General features: G+C 36.2%; 1 protein-coding gene across 2 annotated transcripts in view; it reads left to right on the top strand.

Annotated features, from left to right (window-relative positions):
* MAP3K1 (mitogen-activated protein kinase kinase kinase 1) overlaps positions 1-21070 on the top strand; it is a 63495-nt gene that overhangs the window by 15325 nt on the left and 27100 nt on the right. For both annotated transcript variants that reach the window (XM_074855701.1, XM_074855702.1), the window contains exon 2: positions 20005-20155. In XM_074855701.1, coding sequence (XP_074711802.1) covers positions 20005-20155 — 151 coding nt within the window. The remainder of the gene's footprint in view (positions 1-20004; positions 20156-21070) is intronic.

Genomic DNA, 21070 nt, shown 5'->3' with positions numbered 1-21070 from the left:
AGTGTGCCCTCTTTGATTAGAATTGCTTATGCAGAAAGTGAAGGTTGGATTTTAAAAGCAGCTGAAATATGGAATAAGTTATTTAAATATGAAGCCTGAATTTGGTAACAGCTTTGGGAGGCTTGGTATTTTTTTTAGAAAACCGAATTGCTCCTATGGATACTTCTGTATGGTTTGTGAAGCATTTGTAATGTGAAGGCAGGGAGGGGAACAATCCAGAACATTGGTCACTGGTAGTCTTTCACCTTGTTCAGAAATAGAATGCCCTCATTTTCTGAAGCTGGTAGAGGGAACAAATTAACAGAAGAATATGTTTATCAGCCCGTTTGCTCAAAGTGATGTGGTTTATTCTGACTTTTTTAGGATTGAGTGCACAATACTAAGCATTGTTTGCATTATTAATTTGAAGTTGGAAGTGGTTAAGAATCTTCTGAGAATAATAATGGCAAAATCTTACTTTTTTCAAAATACATAACTTGCTTGAGGTGCTTTTTTGCTAAATGTTTTTCAAGGGAGACTAGCTGGCTTTTATCTACCAATTTGAAAACCAATAAAGTTTTTTAATGTTGTCATTTTAATGGACCAGAACTTGCTGCTGCATAAAGAAATTGTAAGATGGTTTTGAACAGAAATGCAAGATTCAGTCAATGATAGTTTAACATTCCCTTAGACCACTGAAATAAAGTGAACTGGAAAAGCTCCAGGTACCAGATTAAGACACAGTTGAAAGCACAGATTCACTTAGTGCCTTTCTTATTTTAGGGCATCCTGGTGTTCAAAAGTACTGGACAATCTTCTTGAGAAACTGGTAATAAATTGAAGTAAAAACTTGCTGCAGGAACGTATGCATTAGTTTCAGAAATTCCTGTTAAAACTTCAGTACAGAAAGAGTATCTCGATTGGTGAATTTAGTGCTGTGAAGTGACTGAGGAACTCTCCTCTATGTTAGTCCCAAAGTCAAATGGCAACACTTGCAAATGATCAAGATTTTTGACCTTTTGTAAGAGAAAATGGTTTCTCAGCCAGCGTCAAAACTTGTAGTCTGTGTTGGTAGGGATTTGTGTCTAACAGTGGGATGTGAAGAGGAAAAGAGGCAGGTCTTGGCTTTACTGAAACTCTGGAGCTGATTCAGCATTGTCATTTATGGCCTATTCTTCTGGGTTTGTGTTTGTTGTATGCGTATGTTTCAAGTATTTTCTATCTGTTGTTCTTCTCTGCACTAAACAATAGGCTGAAAGTTAAGAAAAAACTATTTCTGTAACTAGGTTCTGTACTAGATTTTAGGAGGTGGGTTTCTGATCTTGTCTTTTTTCCTGAAAGTACAGACACCCAAGAAATGCTAATTTAAATAGAGCTGTTCTTGTAGGTGCAAGATTATATAGAAGGCTTTCAAACATAAGATAAAATAAAGCACTTTCTTCCTTAATTACACCCATGTCTAAATCTAATATTATTATTAAAAAACCCTTAAACTTATGAAATCTATTTGAATAGAGTTTACTATCAAGGAGGTCCTGCAAAATACTTAGTTTTATTATATTCTGGGATATTTTATGAAGGTTTTAAAACTGGTGAAATTGCAGAATTATGCAGTTTGCTTTCATTGCAGATGCACAAATCTTAACCTGCAGATTGGTATACAATTTTCCATCAGATAACCATTTACATTGCATTTCATATGTGAGTTAGAAAGGTGTCCTAGGTACACTGGCATAAAAACTATGCTATGAAGTGAGAAATCTGGAAGCCACTTTTAAAGAGCCATGGTTTAAAAAAGTGGGAAACAAATATGGAAGTTATAATTTAAATTTATTCCACAGATTCAATCTAGTATTTACTCCTTTTCTTCAATCTTTGAAATGCTTCATTCCAAATGAAAGAAGAAAAAATTGAAGCAGATCTGTTTTACTCCCAGAGAGCAACATAGTCAATGTCAGTCGGGAAAATTTTGGACCCAGCAGAAGTAAATGATGCCTTTCAGGCATGCCATATATAGTTTGGTTTCATAAGTGAAATATTGCTGAGTAGTGGAGTTCCAGCTCATGGAAATGAGGAATAGTGTAATAATTATGATAGTATGGCATAATTGCCTATATCAGGAATTACTTCACAAAAATGTCTAAAGACATTAGTGTCAAAAGATCATCGTCCTGTCTGATTTTCAGCTCTTCCTGGAAAAACAGTGCTTCAGTCTCCTGTCTCAATTTATTTCATTGCCTATTAATAAGCAAGGAGTTTACCAGCAAACTTGGGCACTTACCTGTGGCACAAGTAACACTTATGAGATATTTCAATATGTGGAATAAAGTGCAAGGAAAGAATACACAGGTTGGTTTAGGGTTGTTTTGGGTTTTTTTGGAGTGTGGGGGGAATACAGATATTGGAGTGATTTAACTTTCTCTGATACTGTTTCACGACTCTTTTGTTTGCATTTTTTTCTTCCAGATTTAGTGTTGTTTGCTTGCTTAGATAAATTACTTGACTGATTTGTGGGGCTGCCTTTAATACCAGCATAGCTCTAATTTCATTTGATCTGATGGCAAGTTAACAGTATGTTTCAGTATGTTTTGCACTAGAAGCCTTGCTTTTAATGATCAGATCAATTTGTGAGGCACTGAAGGGGTATACAGTGAAATATCATCTTGTTTGCTTATAATTGTACTAACTGGTGAATATGTGAACCCAGAAAAAGATTCAGACAAGGATAACTGTTCCTCCCCCACGCTGCCCCCCCACCCCTCCAGACACTAGTGGGACTTGTCATCATGGTAAATTAGATATAGACATTTTTGCTTACTGTTCTCATACATTTGAATTTTACTGCCCTTCATAAGGGAGGAAAAACTACAGATATCTGGAGTTTTGAGTTTACTCAACCAAAATAACTAACTAGTTTCACGCATTGATCATAGTTCGTTGGCAGTGCTTCTGTGCATGGGCTAGATCTCACGCTCTGCTTTCTTCCCAGTTAGAACGTTACTTTTAATGCTGCTACATAGATGTGAACACCTCTCTTTGCTTATTTGGTCCTGGACTGAGGAGAGAGTATGGTATGCTGTCTCTGTGCATAAGAGATATCCATATCCTATGGATATGTAGGTAGTTTACCTACCAGTGCTCTAATGCACTGTGAAACTGGAGCTGTTAACTTGCAAATGGAACAGCCATCTGCTACCTACATAGTAACATCTCCCAATTAGCTAACGTTTTCTTTACTGTACCACTTTCAACTAGATGTATGTGAATGACACAAGAATTTTTTGCTGTAAACACAATAATTTTGTGAGAGAAATATTTACATTTTGTAAACTATAAAACAACTCTCCCTTAAAAAAAAAGGCAGATTCTCAGATGAACTTTTTAAAATACTGTTGTAAAAGTCTTCAGAGATAAATTGCAGGTAATAAGTGCCCTGTACTTTTTTTAGCTTACCTCATGCAGCTGAATCTGTAGTGGATGGTGAGTTTGCTGTGAAGTTGTTGCAAAGTAACCAAAAGCTTACTGCGAAGTAAGTGGTCCCAGTGAGTGTATTTTCTAGTGCAAGGAAACAAAGTCCTGATCTACAGCAAAATGCTTCACGTTGTGTTCTTAACAGCTCTATCACAATAAATTGTTTATTATCTAAACAAATTGTCTGAGAAGCTGAATTGTGACTGATCACATACTATAGAAAATTCAGTTCTGCGCTGATTATAACTATCAAGTTTAACTATTACGTACTTCAAATTGAATCAACTGTGTTCTGTGCTATTCATGACAATTCAGTCCAAAAGTCACGTAAGATTGTTTGTCACATACACATTTCCCTTTTATAATTGTTTCAACAAACAGCTGTATTTCTACATTGTCCAGCCATTTTGGTTTTTTCAATGTAATGATCTGCAGAAAAGGAATTGCTTCATAAAATGAGCTCAGATGTTAGAACAGCACTTGAAAATAACTTACGTTTTCCAGATTTCTTCCTCCTATGAGCTGAGTTTCACAGATTTTTGTGTGCCCCAAGAGGAAAGAGAAGGTTTGTTTTTTTTAGCCAGATAACAGAAACTGAAAGCATGCAGCTGACTTCTGCAGAATGTTTTTTTCATTCCCCACTTCTGCAAGGAAAGAAGTCCTTATGAAGCTGCCTTTAATTTCCATTAGTAACTACCTTTGTCTTCATGCCATCTGTGTTATGGCAAATACAACTTTAATGTGTGTATTGAAATTTGTCCTTTTTGTATTTATGTTTCTAAGACAGCATGAGAATGTGTCTTCTTGACTAATGTCTGGTCTTGTTCTGTCTGGGCCTTGGGAAGAGATTGCCTTGTTGTTGATGCCTTCAGGAATTTGAGGTTGTTTTTGTTTCTGTTTAATTCTGCTGCCAGCTTTTCTTCATAGCTGAGGTACCATTTTCAGCATGCTAATGAAACACTATCAACATATAGGTACAGTAATATGTTCCTGTCTGCTAGTTGAATGTTGAAAAAGTGACAGTGGTTTTGATAGTTTTGCAAAGCAGGAAATTACAGACTTCTTAGGCTTTGTCAGAAACTTCCAATGCCTGGAGCAGCAAGAACTGCTGAGATCCCTAAAAGCATGTTCCAAGATATGAACACACAGTGTTTATGTTTTAGCTTCGCTGTTTGTTAGGAAACTGATTTAACTGAACACTGATTTGGGTTTTTTGATAGTTTGTAGGAATTGATAATCATCTTCTGATTTGTTTAGATATGATTTACAAATAATTTTTTAACAAGCCATGGTGCAAACAGATGGTGTTTCTAAGAATTCACTTCTGATATAGTTACCCCAGAGAAAGCCTTTGTGAAATGGAACTTGCCTGCCTTCCTCTCTTCTGGGCTGTATGTGCCTTATAACACTGACAGATCTGTTTGTTGAATGTCTCCTTGCATGGCCAGCTTCTTTTAAAGTTTTAACATAAACCGTAGTTGTTCAGTTCCTCCTTCTTCCTTTCCCAGAAGGTCAAGATTGGATTTGGGATTTTCTGTCTGCCAGTTTGTTTTGAGTGAAACTCATTGAATACATAAAGCATTTTATGGCAATATTGAATGTCCTAACCTTAATTATTATTTCTTTGCTGCCTCATCCGTCTCTTTCCCTAAAGGGCAAAGAAGTTTTACAGAAAGCTAAGGTAGTAGATTACATATATTGCTAGAAAATGCTATCTGTGTAACTCATGGTAATATATATTGGAGTTGGTAATTCTCCACATTGGGAGAATTATTTAGGCTTTGTAGTTTAAATGCAGTTGTAAATAATGACATCTTTGGTGTAAAATTTTCTGAATATTGAAACAGTGGGATTTCTTATATCATTCTTGTGTGTATTAATGCTGATAGTCTGACATGTAATCAAGGACATGCAATGTATTCTACCTAGAGAAGTCAAAGGCTTTCTTAAGATAAACTTACTCAGAGCGAAAGTAAGGAAAGCAAAGTCTGTACTTCGTGAACTAGTTAGTTTTCTCAATATTGGGGAGAGTACCTGAGTACCCTCCACCTTTTTGACTTCTCTACAGGAGCAGATTTGATGATTACAACTTCTTAAAACTTGCCTCAGGATTTTAAAAGAAAGGAAGGACCTCAAAGTGTGTGTGTGTGTCTATGGAAATTTTTTTTCAGTTACTGTATTACCATGCCTTCTGTTTTTCTAACAGTGGGTTTTGTTCCCTGACCTACATTTGTACACAAAGGTGGCATATAAATTGTAATAAACAATGTGCAATTACCTCTAACATGTATCTAACATAACTTTCTGTACTACAGTTAATTTCAGTTGTCATCTTGCCTTTTCTTTTTTAGCATTGTGGTGTACTGAGTAAACATCACTTTTTTTCTTTTTCCTTGAGGTCAGCTCAACTTTTAAACATGTCAGGTCACTTCATGTGACATGTCTTTGGTTTCTAGAGTGCGGTCTACATATAAACCAGCAGATGAAAGCTTAACAGCAGATCAAAAATCAATTGGGTGAATTCATGCAGAGGCATCTGCCTCTGATTCCTCCCTGAAGCCACACATTGCTGGTGAAAGTGGGGAAAGAGTTGCTCAGAGGTTGTTCTTCTAGTTTTACCACAGCTTGCACCAGGTAGTTGCTGTTTGACATAGGAAACTGCTCTAGGTGGACTTCTGGTTTGGTGTTATAAAGATGCTGTTATGGGAGATCCTGTGGAGTGACAGCCTGGACAGCTGGGAGCCTTGTGAATGCCTGTAAGCTTTATTCTTGTATTCATCTTTGAGTCATACTGCCATGCTTCCTTTCTCTCCTGAAAATTTAGCTTTTTCTTCCTATCATAAATAGGAAACAAAGGAAGCAGTTAATTTTTGGGAGTAACCTCTTGAACAGAAAACCAAAAAAGTAGTATTAACTGCTTTCAGAGTGTTAAGCTTTCCAGTACACCTAATCTCATGGCTGCAGGTCATAACCCCTGCTGTCTTGCTGAGTAAATTCAGGTTGAAGGAGAACAAAGTTCAGATTTTGGGGGCTCTAGTTCCTACTTCTGCACCTTCATTTTAATAATAAATCTTTCTGCATTCTGTGAAACTGTAGTCGTCATTGTGGTAAATTCCATTGCTGCATGTGGGACATCTTCTCTACTGGAATAAATCTGTATCACTGTGTATGTGTACTGTGGAAATGAAAGACCTTGCTATTATGCCTTGAAAGATTGACTGAAGCTTGCTAGTTCATCAGAAATGCCATCCTGTCTGTTTTTCTGGGAAATTGTTGCAGGACCATGTAATGAATTGGACTGGAGATCGAATAGAGTTCAACAGTTTTCCATTTTCTTCTCTCCAAGTTTCAAAATGTGTGGTATTTTTGGTGTGGGTTTTTTTTTAAGTCTGATGCACATCAGTAGGGAGGAATAGAAATGAATAATTGAAGTGGGGAGTAGGAACTCCTCAAACTGACATTGCTGCTGGTATGTGGAACTGTTTCAACAGGTTACCTACCCAAGTTAGGATGGCTTCTGGCCCTCCTTCCTCTATAGTGGCATATATAACTGTTTATTCAGAGCCTAGGTATTTAAATTACCTAATGTGCTTCTAGGCTTGTTACTACTCTAGTTCTAATGTTAGTACTTGATCTAAGAGTATTTTAGCAGCAAATTCAAGATCCTACTTGCACATAAATGTTTTATGGACTCTTTGGTGTTTGATTATTATTACTTAAATACTGAATGTATTTTTTCATGCTTAAAAGAATCTTAATCTTTATAAAACTTCAGTGTTTATGGCTGAGACCTAGATCCATAACCAAACTGAAAAACTTAATGTACCCACAGTAACAGTACCTTGGCTTTTCTTTAATGGAAATGGAATGGCAGATGGGGGAGTGATAAGAAATGAAATTTGGGTGTCTTGCTTAAGTGAGTTTGCTTTTAGATGAATACTCTGAAAAACTGTGTTAACTTTTTTGCTTTTCATTTCTCATAAATTTTTGAAAGCTGCTTAGTAAAGAAACAAAAAATTTGCATTTCTTTTTTTATGTTGTCCCATGGAATAAATTTTCAGTAATCTCTCTGAATCTACAGTTTTACTAATGTTCTCTATGACCTTCAGTTTGATAGCATTCCCTGGGATTCAGTTCCGCTTTTTTTAAAGACTACATTATAATGCTAAAATAACTTAATATTTCTGTCACATACTGCTAGTAGATTGGAAGGTTTTAGATTCTGTTGCAGCCTGCTGCAAGCTGATTTATGTTGGAAAAAAATGCAGTACTTCTGATTTTTCCTGTTTTATGATCTAGTTCAACTCTGGCCTATAGAGTAGACTCTACATGTCCAGTTTCCCTTTTGTTGTATGAATAAATCCTTTTGTTGGAATAATAAAATTGTCAGCTTTACTTGAGTTTTAGGGTTTTTTGAGTTAAAATTAAACATTTCTATTTAATTTTATGTTTTCCAATGAGCTAACAAGGGAAAATGTTGCATCTTGGGTTTAAGCATGACATGTTTTAAAAGATTAATTACACAATGTTTTTTCTTAATAGCCTAACATTAATATTTCTTAATAAATTGAACTTCAGGAAGTTGAATTTAAAAATTGCCATCGGGAAGTATTATTTTGGACTGAACTGCATGGAAACCAAACCTTTAAATTGAGGCTTCAGTTTGAAATCTGCTGCTTTCATATAGTAGCTAGCTCTGTGCTGACAGTGTATCATCTCTAACTGCCTCTTCCCTGAAAAGGGGAGCACAGCAGTCTTCATGAGTCTAAATGCCTGTCACACATTGCTGTAACTGCATTTTCTCATTAATACTTGAACTAAATTTAAGGATGGCATTTTACAGTAGCAGGGACACCTAGTCTAACTGCCTGTTTGCATATTTCACCCAATGCTGAATTTTGTTCCAGCAGTTTCACTGACAGTGTTAGGTGGTAAGTTGAAAACCAGTCTGCTCTGAGACAAAGGGCTGCGATTTTGTTCTATCCCCTTAGAGCAGGTAAGTGTGGCTGTAAGCAAGATGACATTTGTCTACCTTTTGTTGTTAGTGTTGATTGTGAATTAATTGTATTGAAACCAAACGAAATCCAACATTGTTGGGAGGCAGCATCGAAGCTTAATATGTAGGCAGATACAGGTAATGGGTAAAACACTTCTGTGCCTTAAAGCAATATTTGTGTTAAAGTTTCCTTGTAGGAAAAGATACATGCAATATGCTTGCAGCAGTGTCAAAAGCAAGACAGAAGAACTTTGGAAACTTGGCAGAGCTACAGAAATACTGTTCTGTATGTAGGGCTTTGTGTAGCAGGCTCTCTGCTTAACGTGTGTATATTTAAAGTGTTTAATGTTTTGGCGGCACCAAAATTTAAGATGAAGTACATTCATTTTATGATCCCTCCATAAATGAGGTGCTCATACAAGGGACTGACACGGTTTATGTGCTTCTCCCATATAGCTTTAACCTGCCTTGCAAGACCTTTCTTCAAAAACAAACAAACAAAAAAAAAATTCCAAGCACAGTGCTAATACATGTGAAACTGAAAATCTAAAGCTCTGATACTACTTCACTTTACAAAAACAAAAGCATACAGGGATGATTTGAATAAAATCTCTGCTATTCAGGACTGAAGTTTCTACTGAGCTGTTTTAAATCAAATGCAAAAATGTTTTTCCATTCCACTGCTGCCTGAATAATTATTGTTCTTGTTAATCAGGTGGTGACAGTAGTGATAACTAGGAATTAGAGGAATATAAGTGAAATATTTGTAATTTGGCTTTTGCTTATTTGAAATGGCTTCAGGATGGTAACACTCAGGCATTTTATTTTTCAGGGAGGCATGCTGAGAAATGTAGAAAAATAATAGCTGGGACAAGGAAGTGCTTTCAGTGCAGTATGTTGTTGGCAGTGGACTTCTATACTAAAGATTTCAAGGGTTAAATATAAATGAATGAAATGCAACCATATTAGTCTCCAAGTCTGCTTGGTGATGGAAAACACCTATAAAAAAAAAAGTGAATGTTGATATTTGATTCTGTTTTTATGTTCTAAAACAGACACTCCTGAACCAAACACAATATTTTGGGCTATGTGTGATAGCAATTTAAAAATCTGAATGTACACTTGTTAATGTTTTTTTTCTTTGAAGCCACTGACTTCTGCAGAAATGGTTAATAACCACTTCCTATCTATACCTTTCAGGCTCCTTTAGCATGGATGAACTGCATGGCAATTCTTAACCAAATTTTTCTCAGTTGCTGGTTCATGGCTTGGAATCTTTCTTGCAGTTCTGCTTTGACTAATTGAAAAGCTTGGGTGGGCTCCAGGCTTATTCTATGAGCTACCTGGAAGATGGTCTGAGCAGTTGTAGGTTGTATGTGACTGAAGAAAACTTTGTCTCTGATCTTAACTGATCTTAAATGGTAATTGATACCTTCACTGGTCAGCAAAATACAGAAAATCAGAACCTATTAGCTTGAATGCTGACAGTCAGTTTCTGATGAAGTAAGAAGTTCAAATGGTTTAAAAATAGTTTAAAAGAAGGATCTGACATCGTGCACTTCTAAATACTCTATTTATTTGATTTCTGATTGTCAATATCAAATATTTAAACCAAGTCCCAAATAAAGCCAGACTTGAATTTTAAGTGCATCGTTATAATTCCATTCCTTAAGTTCCCTTTTTAAGGGGATCTAATATGTGTGAGAGAGAGATATCTTTGTCATTGAAAACATGCCTCCTCTGCCTGAAGTATACATGTATCTCTATATTCCCATACTCCAGGTATCTTACAGATATGCTTAGCATGCATCCAACCAAAAATACCTTTGGTGCTTATCTCATAAACGATGCTGTTGAATACAGTTCTCTCAATACGCAAGTGAATGGTTTTTTTGTAATCATACTTATTTTGTAGCTTCAGCAATGTAAGACTACTACTTCTTCTGAGTCAATGATTGTTTCTTTTTTGTGCCTTGTGGGTTAAGATAAATGAAAAAGCTTTCTTACAAGTCACTTTAATGTGATACCTATCCATGGCAATAAAGAAAACTACTTGAGTGGTGCTGTTGATATTTTTGAAGTAAGTGGTTTTGAGATTTTTGACAGTTTTAATTGTTTTCATAGTTTTTTGGACTCCCTTATATGCCCACAAAACTTGTGTACCACGATTGCCTGTGCTTATTCCCGTTTATAAATTTAATGGTTTTCACAACTTTTTTTTCTCCTTCTGTGATTCTTTTGGATCAATAAAAAGATTACATTGGTAAATTTAGCTGCTCTGATTTTGTTTAGCAATAGTATATGAAAGTTTGAGTTACTGTTGTAACTCCTTCCCAGCCTGCGAGGGAGTGACTAAACTGCAACTTGAATGCAAAGCCTTTCTGATCAAATTCTATTCACATGGAACACTGTGTCTCACATGGAACATTGTGTCCTTCCTCAAACCACTGGTGACAAGCTGGAGCTCCTGTAAAGTGATGCTTCTCAAGTGTTATACTTTCACACTGCTGTGTGAATGTGTCTGCAATTTTTATGTCAATTTTTAAGCAAATACTGAAGATACCCCTTTTCCTTTATCCAGATCCTTATCAAAGGGATGTGAGCTCACTGCATTTTTACTCTGACAGTATGTAACATGTAATTAATGTCAAAAATTACATTTCTAAAGTAGTATGCATTACTATAAATTAAAGACTTAAGTACATTGTTACAAGTAAGATATGAATGCAGCAAATTTTTTTAAAATAAAATCTCAGGAATACACTGAGGGTGATAAGAAAAAAGGTATATTTTTGTTAAGGAGTAGTCAATATACTTGCTGTCCTGTAATTAGCTTCCTTGCTTTGTTTTCATAGATCTATTTGGTTATTATGGATTTTTTTTATTGCTTGCTAACTGCATTGATTTTTTTTTTAAAGTTACCTCATTAACTACTCCCCTCCTCATCAGATAAGATTCCAGCACTTATTTTCTCTTTATACTATGGATTTTAAAGAAGCCAAAGTAGGAGTTACTGAAACTATAACCATTTTTAGCCATATGCTTGCCGAAGTTTTGAATGCCTTTTCCTGTCATTTTTTTTGTCATGCTAGATTGTTGTTATCTTACAAAAATAAACATTTGTAATAGTAGCTGCCATTGTTAAAGTGGGTGTAGTTACTGTATACTTGACCTGTGGCTAGATTAGTTGACAGATACCACCGTAAGGTGGTCTCCTCACTGCACAGGGAGACACTGCTCTCCCCGCACAGCACAGAGCACTCTGTATACATGCAATGGCATTATATGTGTGGGAGTTGAGGAACTGAAGAGCCTAAGTCTGGGTCTTCATGGTGAGAGCCAGTTCACCTGTGATTTTTCTGCTGATAGAAAATATGCTCTCCACTATAAATCCACCATAAGTGGGTGAAGGGGTCTAATACGTTGCTGTAGGGCTGCATTTCTTCACCTAGCAGTTACTCAAAACAGGCTTGCAAGCAATTTTTTACTTTATTTCTTCACCCCAGGGAAGCTTTTTATGCCAGAGCTAGAAATGTTTAGTTCTCTTGACTTTTGGAGCAAAATTCAGCATATGCATGAGTCTTTGCAGGACAGGAACATTTGAATGGGTCTCTTGAGTGTTAATGAGCAAGATGGCTATCTCTTTAGCAAGATTTAGTGCTTATTTAGTACAGCTTATTGTTCCTATATCATAAGAAATCATATTAATGATATTAATTCCCAGTATAACTCTGATAAATATATGGACAAGAAATATGAACAGAAAAAAACCCAACAAAGTAGAGCACAAGCTTAAAGATTACTACCAAATAACAAACCAGAGACAGATAAGATCCATAAATTTAAAAAAAAAAAAATCAGGATTATTAGCATACGAGGGTCCTGCTTCATGACTTCTAAATGCTGCTTCAGTACAGCCAGCAGATGACAGTAATAATTTGTTATAATTGTCAGCAGTGTACACCAAGAAACAAGTATAAACCTGGTGAGAAATAATGATTTTTATCACGGAAACATGGCTGTCAAATTATTCTTCGAAGAGAACAAGACCAAACCTGTTAAACGTCTTTCTGGGTCTCTGGTCTCCCATAAGGCCAGAAATTGTTGGAGTTTATAACTTTTTGAATTTAGCCTTCAATCCTTTAAAGACTTATTGTTTTGAAAAGAGAAAGTTTGGTTCTCCATTTACCTTACATGCCATTTACTGCCTAAACAGTCATTAAGACTTTAAAATTTTAGAGTATGTTATGTTTCTTTGCTAGCAATAGCATGTCTGTATGCCTTTAATTTATTATTTGGTTTCTTATGTTGTTTATTTTTATGATCATCCTTTGCTGAGAGAACTTTAAAATTCTCTTTCCAGCAGCAATCTTGAAACATTTGGTATCTGCTGATAATTCTGCCATTTTGAACCATGCCAGAATGGTCTAAATTCCTTTTCTCATTTATAACTCCTCCAGAAATGACTTAATAGTTGTAGCTTTTGAAATTTGGCATAGCTTATCCTGTCCAAGTTACTTGTTTGTATGTTATCTTATTTCCACTATTCTAATCGGAGGTGGAGAAAGTAGTATCCATGGTTTTGTTGGCTTATCCCCATTATCTTAAACTGATTCAAAGTTCAATTTTTTTTTGTATAAACTATCTGATGTTCTTCTCTGGCGATAGGGGAATTAAATTGTCTAAGAAATTCTTTATCACATCAGAGACGATTTACTCTGACAGTCATCCGATACGCAATAAGCAATTTCATCTTTAAAAGTAGGACAGACACTTAACTCCAAACAGTATGAATGTTGTCATATGCCAAATACATGGACATAGAAAAATAATCTGCAATGCGAACTTTGGTTTAGGACTTCTATTCTGAGTTTTACACTTTTAATTCCATCTCTGTTAATGGCTTCAGACTTATACATCAGCAAGAACCATTTCTGTTCTGACCCGATGCTTTCTACATCTTAGCCAATTGCATTTCACCTAATACTTCTGTTTTGGGGTATGACAGGCTTAAAGAATCTGAATCCAAAGTTCAGTGTGGTGCCTAAGAGATTAAACTGCATACTACAAGTGAATAGTTTGATTCTATTAAAAGGGGAGTTGACTTAGGTGATATATGACCAAGTAAAAACTTGGGTTTGTATTTCAGCAAGAGATAAAGGGTTCTGGTGGGCTAATCTGAGGGGAAGAAAAATTCTTTGACACCTATGCTCGAGATCCTATAACCAGGTGGAGATGAAGTAATCACATAGATGACTGCCAGTGAGCACTCATATTCCAGTCTTTTTAATGACATTACTGCTGTTCTTAGAGTAAGGCCTAGTAGCATGCTGCACCAGGATGGAGGCAGGACTTGTGTGTTCAGTTGCTGTAACATGAACTGGGCTCATTGGATTCTGTTCTCTGTTGCGATACTGAAGTTTGTTATACAGTAATAAATTTAGTAATCTTTGTGTAAGCTGTATTACTACACTTGAGCTATATTAGTCCAAACACATAAAATTATGAACATAATTTAAACTGCAAAATTATTAGTAGCTTTGGGTCTCATGTATCAATATAAACTATCTACTTTCTGTGATCTGTAGAAATTCTGCTCTGTAATGGCATAAACTTTTAGTTTTATAGACATAAAATACCAGATTCCCTCTGCAAATCTTTTAGTATGAAAGTGAAGATTCTGAGATGACATGTAACGTAACTTCTGTTTTCACATCTTGAAAATACCTCTGTGTGTGTATACCTGGATGCATCTGAGTTGGTACCACCAGACTAAATAGCAGGAAGGATTGAGAGCCCTGAGAGCTTTTGTAATACTTATTTCAGATGTCTGATAGCCTTCTTGGGAAACATGTGGAAGAGAAGCTCATTTCATTAGCTTTAGAGCAACATCTGTTGCAAACAGAGGCTGGTATTTCCTGGGTTGTTTGTAGGAGGACTCATTTTTGACAGCTACTGAATACTGCCAGAATCTTAAGTATGGCTAAGTGTCTTCAGAGCAAGCAGTCCAACCAATATTTTACATATTTCAAGTAGGTGGATTTGACTTCATAGGAGCTAGAAAATCCAGGCAGGTAATTTACTACTGTAACTTTAGACATCCATCTTTGGAGATTTGAGCCTTTATCACTGAAGGGATGATCCTTGGGCCTTCTCACTGGGCCTGTGAGATTCCACTGAAGGTGAGGGCTCAATCTGTGGAGTTAGAGCTTTGGTTGTGAATATTGTCTTGTTAGCAGTGAAATGTCCTCTTTGACAAATGCACCTTTTGATATACTAGTTTTCAAGACAGTTGCTTGATAAAATGACTTTACAGGAAGAGCAGACAAGGGCTGTATCAAACTGGGACTAAGTAACGGTTATTACTCAGTAGTTCTTATTCTAGAGCCAAATAACAGAATAGTTCTTCTTTCATGTTTTCACATTTGGTACCGGTTTATTTCCCCTTTACAGAGAATGCTGGAAGAAATGGGATATGTTTTAGCTTCTGAAACTACTTTGATGTAAAGATGCAGTAGGGGTCACCTGATGGTGTTTTTCGAGAGGCTCTTGTACTGCAGCCTGGAATCCCCAAGGCAGCAGAGGTTCCACAGGAAACTGCTTGGTGTTAATGTTTCTCTGTTTAATTACATCTGGGCACCATTTATGCTTTTCCTGTATTTTTATAACATAAATATGTATTTATAGCTCATGTTTCAAAGTATACGTAGAAGATACAACCTTATTTGAGGTAAATAGTAGGGTGTTTCTAATGCAGAGTGCTTGTTAATGATTCATCTAAATGACATAAGAAAGTGGCAATTTCTTAATGTGAGTGAAAGGCAAACAGTGGATAATAGAGTACCTCTCAATATAATACTCCTTGTGAGCTTCAGTGGGTGGTGTGTTGGCCAAATGAAGAAACCCTACGTTATTCTGAAGGGAAGGTGATGTAGGGCTATTGGAGAAGCTGAGGCAGCTAGAAGGAAGAAATACTATTTTTTCGCTTTTTGTCAGGTACTCTAACAGAAGAATAGAACTTCGTTTCACACTTATATCCTTGTAACTATTTTAGGAAGCCAGATTCAGTAGTCTCTGAAGTAGTGTGTTCAGTGCTGTCTTTAAGTGGCAGTTGCTGCCGTTTAGTACCAGACTGAGAAAGTTCCTTGTGAAGTTTTTCAGTTTAATTGAATGTGCCATACCTGATCTTTTTGCTTTGTTAGGATGGACACAAATTGTTAATGATAGATGCCAGCAGTAGTGGATCAGGAGGAGGAGGAGGAATGGGAGACTGGCAGGAGGACAGACCATGCCTTGCCCATCTTGATCTGACTTTTTTACTGATCTTGATATAATTAAAAATACTTAGTGGAAAAAGAGAAACTGTGAGCACTACTGGAACTGTAAGTGACAAGAAGTTCTCTAAAACACTAACAGCTGACCTTCTCAATTCAGGGAATGGCTAACTCTTTTGTCCCTGCTCCCCACACTGAGTGCTGCTCCTAGCATGCCTCCAGGCCAGCAGACTAGCCCAGTATTCTCTGGCCGGTTGAGGCTTGACTTCCAGGTAGCTGGGTTCCCATATTCTTAATTCTTGCTTAAGGTCCCCAAGATGAGCTCTGTACATCCCATTTAAGCTTGTCCCCATTTTTGATCGTCACCATATATGCCATTTGCACTGAGCAGAATATAGAATTTCTCCCATGTTTGTTCCTTCTCATTTAGTGCTTTTCCATCAAACCTGGGGCTGCTCTTCTCACAACCGGTTGTTAAATGCATTGATTATTCTGATAGAGCTGCTGTGTGACCAGTTATGTTCATGAATGTTTTCTGTGGTCACCCATGTTTGACCACTGCTGGTTACCTTTCCTAACTTCAGATGAATGTTAAAAATATAATAAAATTACTCAGCAGCTAATAACTTTTTTCCTCCCTATGATTGGGTATTTGTGGATATAGCAGACAGAGCTTCCCTTTTCTTGGTGCATTGGCTCTTTCCTATTGCAGACCTTGCCTTTTTCCTGTTTTTCTTCTGCTAATAAAATCTGATCCAGTATGGCTATTGGATAAAGCTGTTTGCGCAAATGAGATAGCAGAGAAACCAAGACATCTAACTGTTTCTAAACACTGAGAAGCATGGGGCAATTAACTGGAGCTATGATTCAGCTTTCGTATACCATTATATGCCCTTTGTAAGAAAAATACATGCAGAGAATTAGTATTAAATTCATTGAGCTATTCAGAAGTAAATCTTGTTTGTTTATTTCATGATAGTTTGCTAAATAACACCTGTATTGTATACCTTGTTTTAAAATATTGAATCATTGATCCATAGAGAACAAGTTGTTAATATAACTATTCAATTACTGTTTGCAAGTCTTCAAAATTAAGACATGGGAACAAAGGACAATGGTTTGCCTTCTCTGCACAAAATGTTGCAGCAGAGTGTTTCCATACAGTACATTAATCTTATTGTATTTAGTTTTATAGTTCATGAAGCAAGTAGTCCAAAGTTAATAATGCAATTATTAATGTGCAGACCACTAAACTTAGGCATTAAAAAGCAGTGGTCATCACACTGAATTTGCTCAGTACTTCAGAATTACAATTTAGATCCATTTCTTTGGAATTTCTTAATTAATAATACAGGAGCTGATGTCTGGATTAAAACTACTAATGAAAAGAATCTAAAAGATCCTTAATGCTGCCTTTTGGAAAGGGCAAAGTTTAAAAGTTAAAATTTAGCTGGAAAAAGGTCTTGTATCTTTTGCCTGATTCGTGAACAGCTGAAACATTTAAGAGCAAAATCCTTGCTTTCTGATAAAGCAGAAGGGTGGACTGTTGAGAAATGGTCCAAGCTAGCATGTTCTCTGAAATTTGATTTTTGGCCTGCTCCTTAGCTCTGTGTTCAAATAAAGCACCACTTGACTTGAGCACATTGTTACCCTTGACTCATGAATAGGTTTTGCTGTATGAAGATCAGAATGCTCTGTACCCTGCAGAATCAGGTCCTTGGTGGAACACGTTCTGGATTTATTATTATTTTTTTTTTTGTGCCGAGGTACAGTGATACGGAGATTGGCAACCTAGCCATTGTCATGTAGGAAAACTTCAGCTTGCCTGGAATAGATGAGGGGGTTTGCTTTAGATTAAAGAAATAATAATCTAAAAAACCCTGCAAGTTCAGGGCCATGAAATGAGGATGTCCTGCAGCATGCAGGAGCTTTTTGCAGTCATAGAAAAATAATTTTTCCACAGACCCAGCAGTATAACAATATTTAATAAATATTCTAGCCAAGCTTGAGTTAAAATATCAAGTGTTCAGCATTTCAGAAACTGTGTTCTATATAAATACACACAGTATGTAAAGTCTGCAAAAAGATAACCGTGGTTACTAAGCAAAAGCTTTCAGAGTCGGTTGGTCTTTCCCACCTGCGTGGAGGAAAAGCACAAGAGTTCTTTGTGCAGGCAAGAGTAGATCGGTTTAGCTGTCACATGAGAGGAAGATAGCTGCTTCTGCTTTCTAGAGAACAAGCACAGATTGTGAAGCCTCTGCTGTTGTATTACATTGTTCATGAATTCAAGTCCAAGGGCCTCTAAAAGACTTTTTTTATATCAGTTGGGAAGTTAATCATGGTTATATGAACAAATGAAATACTGTGTCATTCTTTCACTGCTTGGGATAGTGTTTTCTGTCTTGTATACAAAGTATTCATGCAACTGAGATGGTTCATGCCATGGAATAACTAATATAAAAAGGACAGTAACTCTATATTTTTAACTTCCACATATATTATTTTGGAGCTGTACTGTTCTTATGCAAAGATTTTTGTCTTTGAATGGGTTTTTTTTGATGGAGGAAAACATGTGAAGTTAACCCTTTTTGCCCAGTAGCTTTTCCCCTATTTTAAACTTTAGGCATATTCTCCATTTGGATTCTACCTGCTGCTGTAATATCTTCATTTTTCATGAATTATCACTAGGGTTTTTTGTCTCTGTTTCTAGAAAGCACTAGTATGGAATCCAATGCTGAGACAAAAATAATGATGCCACTTACATTAGTTTTGGAATTAAATAAGCATTAATGCTTAACTTCTGAAAAAACATTCACTCTTAGGTGGATTGTGTTTCTATTTATAAACATTTTTAAGTCTTTAATTGCTAGACACAGTTCTGAGGGTCTGAAATTGGTTATTAACAGTAGGTTTAGATGTTGCTTGAAAGAAAATTTATTTTGTTTACAGTATCCATCTGCTTATTACGTTTCAGCACTGAGCAGGAAGAGCTATTTCCTGCTGCAGAATACTTTGTTTCCTTTGTCTCTACAGTGAGAGAAGAAAAATAAGACGACTGCTCCTGACCATCAAAAACCTTCTCATTTTTCTAACTAGGGATTTGTGATAAATGAACCTTAGTAATACATTGCTGGTGAAGATAGGAATTGTGATTTTTAACATCATTTTATTGCAATGAATGTTATAGGGAATATGTTTAAGGTCATCTTATAGTACATAAATGTAGCTTAACTGTGTAGCTAAATGTTTTAGAAGCTGAAGACTGCATGCATGAAAGCAGTGATTGTAACTAAATTATTATATAGCTTTATATCGCACTTTAAGTTGTGATTTTATTTTTGAAATAAAATTTTATTCTGAGATGGCTTAATCAAGCTTGCTTATTTTTAAAGATGGCTAACTTCAAGAAGATGGATGGGGATCATGTGCTGCTGCTTGAGAATGTGGTTTTCTTGGTGATTTAGCAGATAGCTCAACAGAACCAGGAAATCTTCCAGACTGCTCATATTTGGTTTTCAGGGTCTGACGGTACTTTTTGGTTTTTTGTTGTTGCCAGCAAGCACAAGCAACTACTTTGCTGTAGGTCAAAAAAGTACAAGTCCAGATGGATCACACTTCATTTTACAGATACAAACTTGCTGTAAATTTTGCTATAATTATAACTGAGTTGGAGACCTTTTGAGTCATCACTCAGAAAGCAACTCTCAAGGCCACTAGCCTTACTTTCATGACTTCTGTGTTTAGTTTAAACATGGTTACTGTGTATTAGTTCACAAGTACTCTTTTTTGACTTTTGAGGTTCTTGTACAGGAAGAGGCAGTACATACATGGTTTCATGCTTGTGCATCCTATGAAGATGGAAAATTTTCACCACTCGTTTATATTCATTTTGTAAATTGTTTTAATAGAGATTGCAAGCTTTGAATTGCCAAGGAATGCATGAACCATCACAACACTTGTGAAACTTTTGGTGAATGGCATGACATATAGGGTAATTTTTGTATTGGTTAAATATTTGCCAAGACTTTCCTTTTTACTGGGTGTCCAATGTTACAAGTAGTACACACATTTTAAAGAAATAGCCCTCAAAACAGGTATGTTCCAAGCATCAGACTAGCAAATCAGTCATAACTTACAAGGCTTGCTGCAGTAAGTGGGGATTAATGTTTTAGCAGCTTCATTGTAAGGAGAAGGGAGAATAGGATGGCACAAAGCTTAAGAATGCTGTGGTATTACACTTTTAACTAAAATTAATTGTGTTTATGACTTTTTTCATTGCTGTAGCCGTGACATGGAGAATAAAGAAACGCTCAGGGGGTTGCAGAAGATGGATGACCGCCCAGAAGAGCGCATGATCAGGGAGAAACTCAAGGCAACGTGTATGCCAGCCTGGAAGCATGAATGGCTGGAAAGAAGAAGCAGGAGAGGCCCTGTGGTAAGTGACACTATGGAAGGGCAATATCTCTTAACAGCTATTACAGATAAAGATCCCTTAAAGGAACCTCTTTTTCTTAACAATTTGCATACTCTTAATTATGGTGCTCCTGTTTGTTTATTATGAGCAGTTTAACAGGAAGCTGTGGCTGGCTTCCTGAAATGTATGCATTTACTAATCTTTATTTTTAAGAAAAAGGCATATAGCTGTGCTGCTGATTTGTGTAGTATAGAATAATACTGTGACAACACTGCCCTCTAATGTTAACAAAAGTAGCTCCTGTTCATTAGGTAAAAACAGGTTTGAGTGTAAAAATGCACTATAGTGCTTTGTACTCCCTTGATTCTTAGTGGTTTCATGACTTCACTTGTCCTTAGTTTGAAAATGTTCAAGTTTTCTATGTATTGTAACTGAAGTGTATGGAATTTTTGTGAAAAAAACAAACTGTAATCTCACTAAACCAGCAAAAACTAAAGCTGAGTAACTCCTTCACACAAATCTCAACCCCGCTAAACTTTGGATGCCAGAGTATTCTATTCACTTTTTGGGTAATGCCAATAAATGACTCAGAAGTGGTTTTAAGATCAAACCTGAAACTTATTAAGCACAATTACAATTCTGTTCTGTATAATGCTGGTTAATTGCCATTAGTTACCTGTAAGTGTTGGTTGCATTGGTCAATGTGACTCCTATGTACCAATGTGACTCCCTTGTAGCACTTGATGGGAGTGCTAATTTAAAGCTAAGACTATCTGATGCAATATACAAATGTTTGGGGACAGCTTTTCTAGAACAGAAGTAAGAGGGTTCTGTTGGTATCTTTCTGTCATGAGAAAGAACATTGAAAATACAAGTGTACCAAAAAAGCAATACCTTAAAGATTCGAATAGCACAAACCAGTTCTTATTTAAAAAT

Source organism: Strix uralensis, chromosome Z, assembly GCF_047716275.1.
Source record: "Strix uralensis isolate ZFMK-TIS-50842 chromosome Z, bStrUra1, whole genome shotgun sequence".
NCBI classification, from domain to species: Eukaryota; Metazoa; Chordata; class Aves; order Strigiformes; family Strigidae; genus Strix; species Strix uralensis.
The sequence above is the reverse complement of the archived record's forward strand: the minus strand, read 5'-3'. Positions and strand labels throughout refer to the sequence as shown.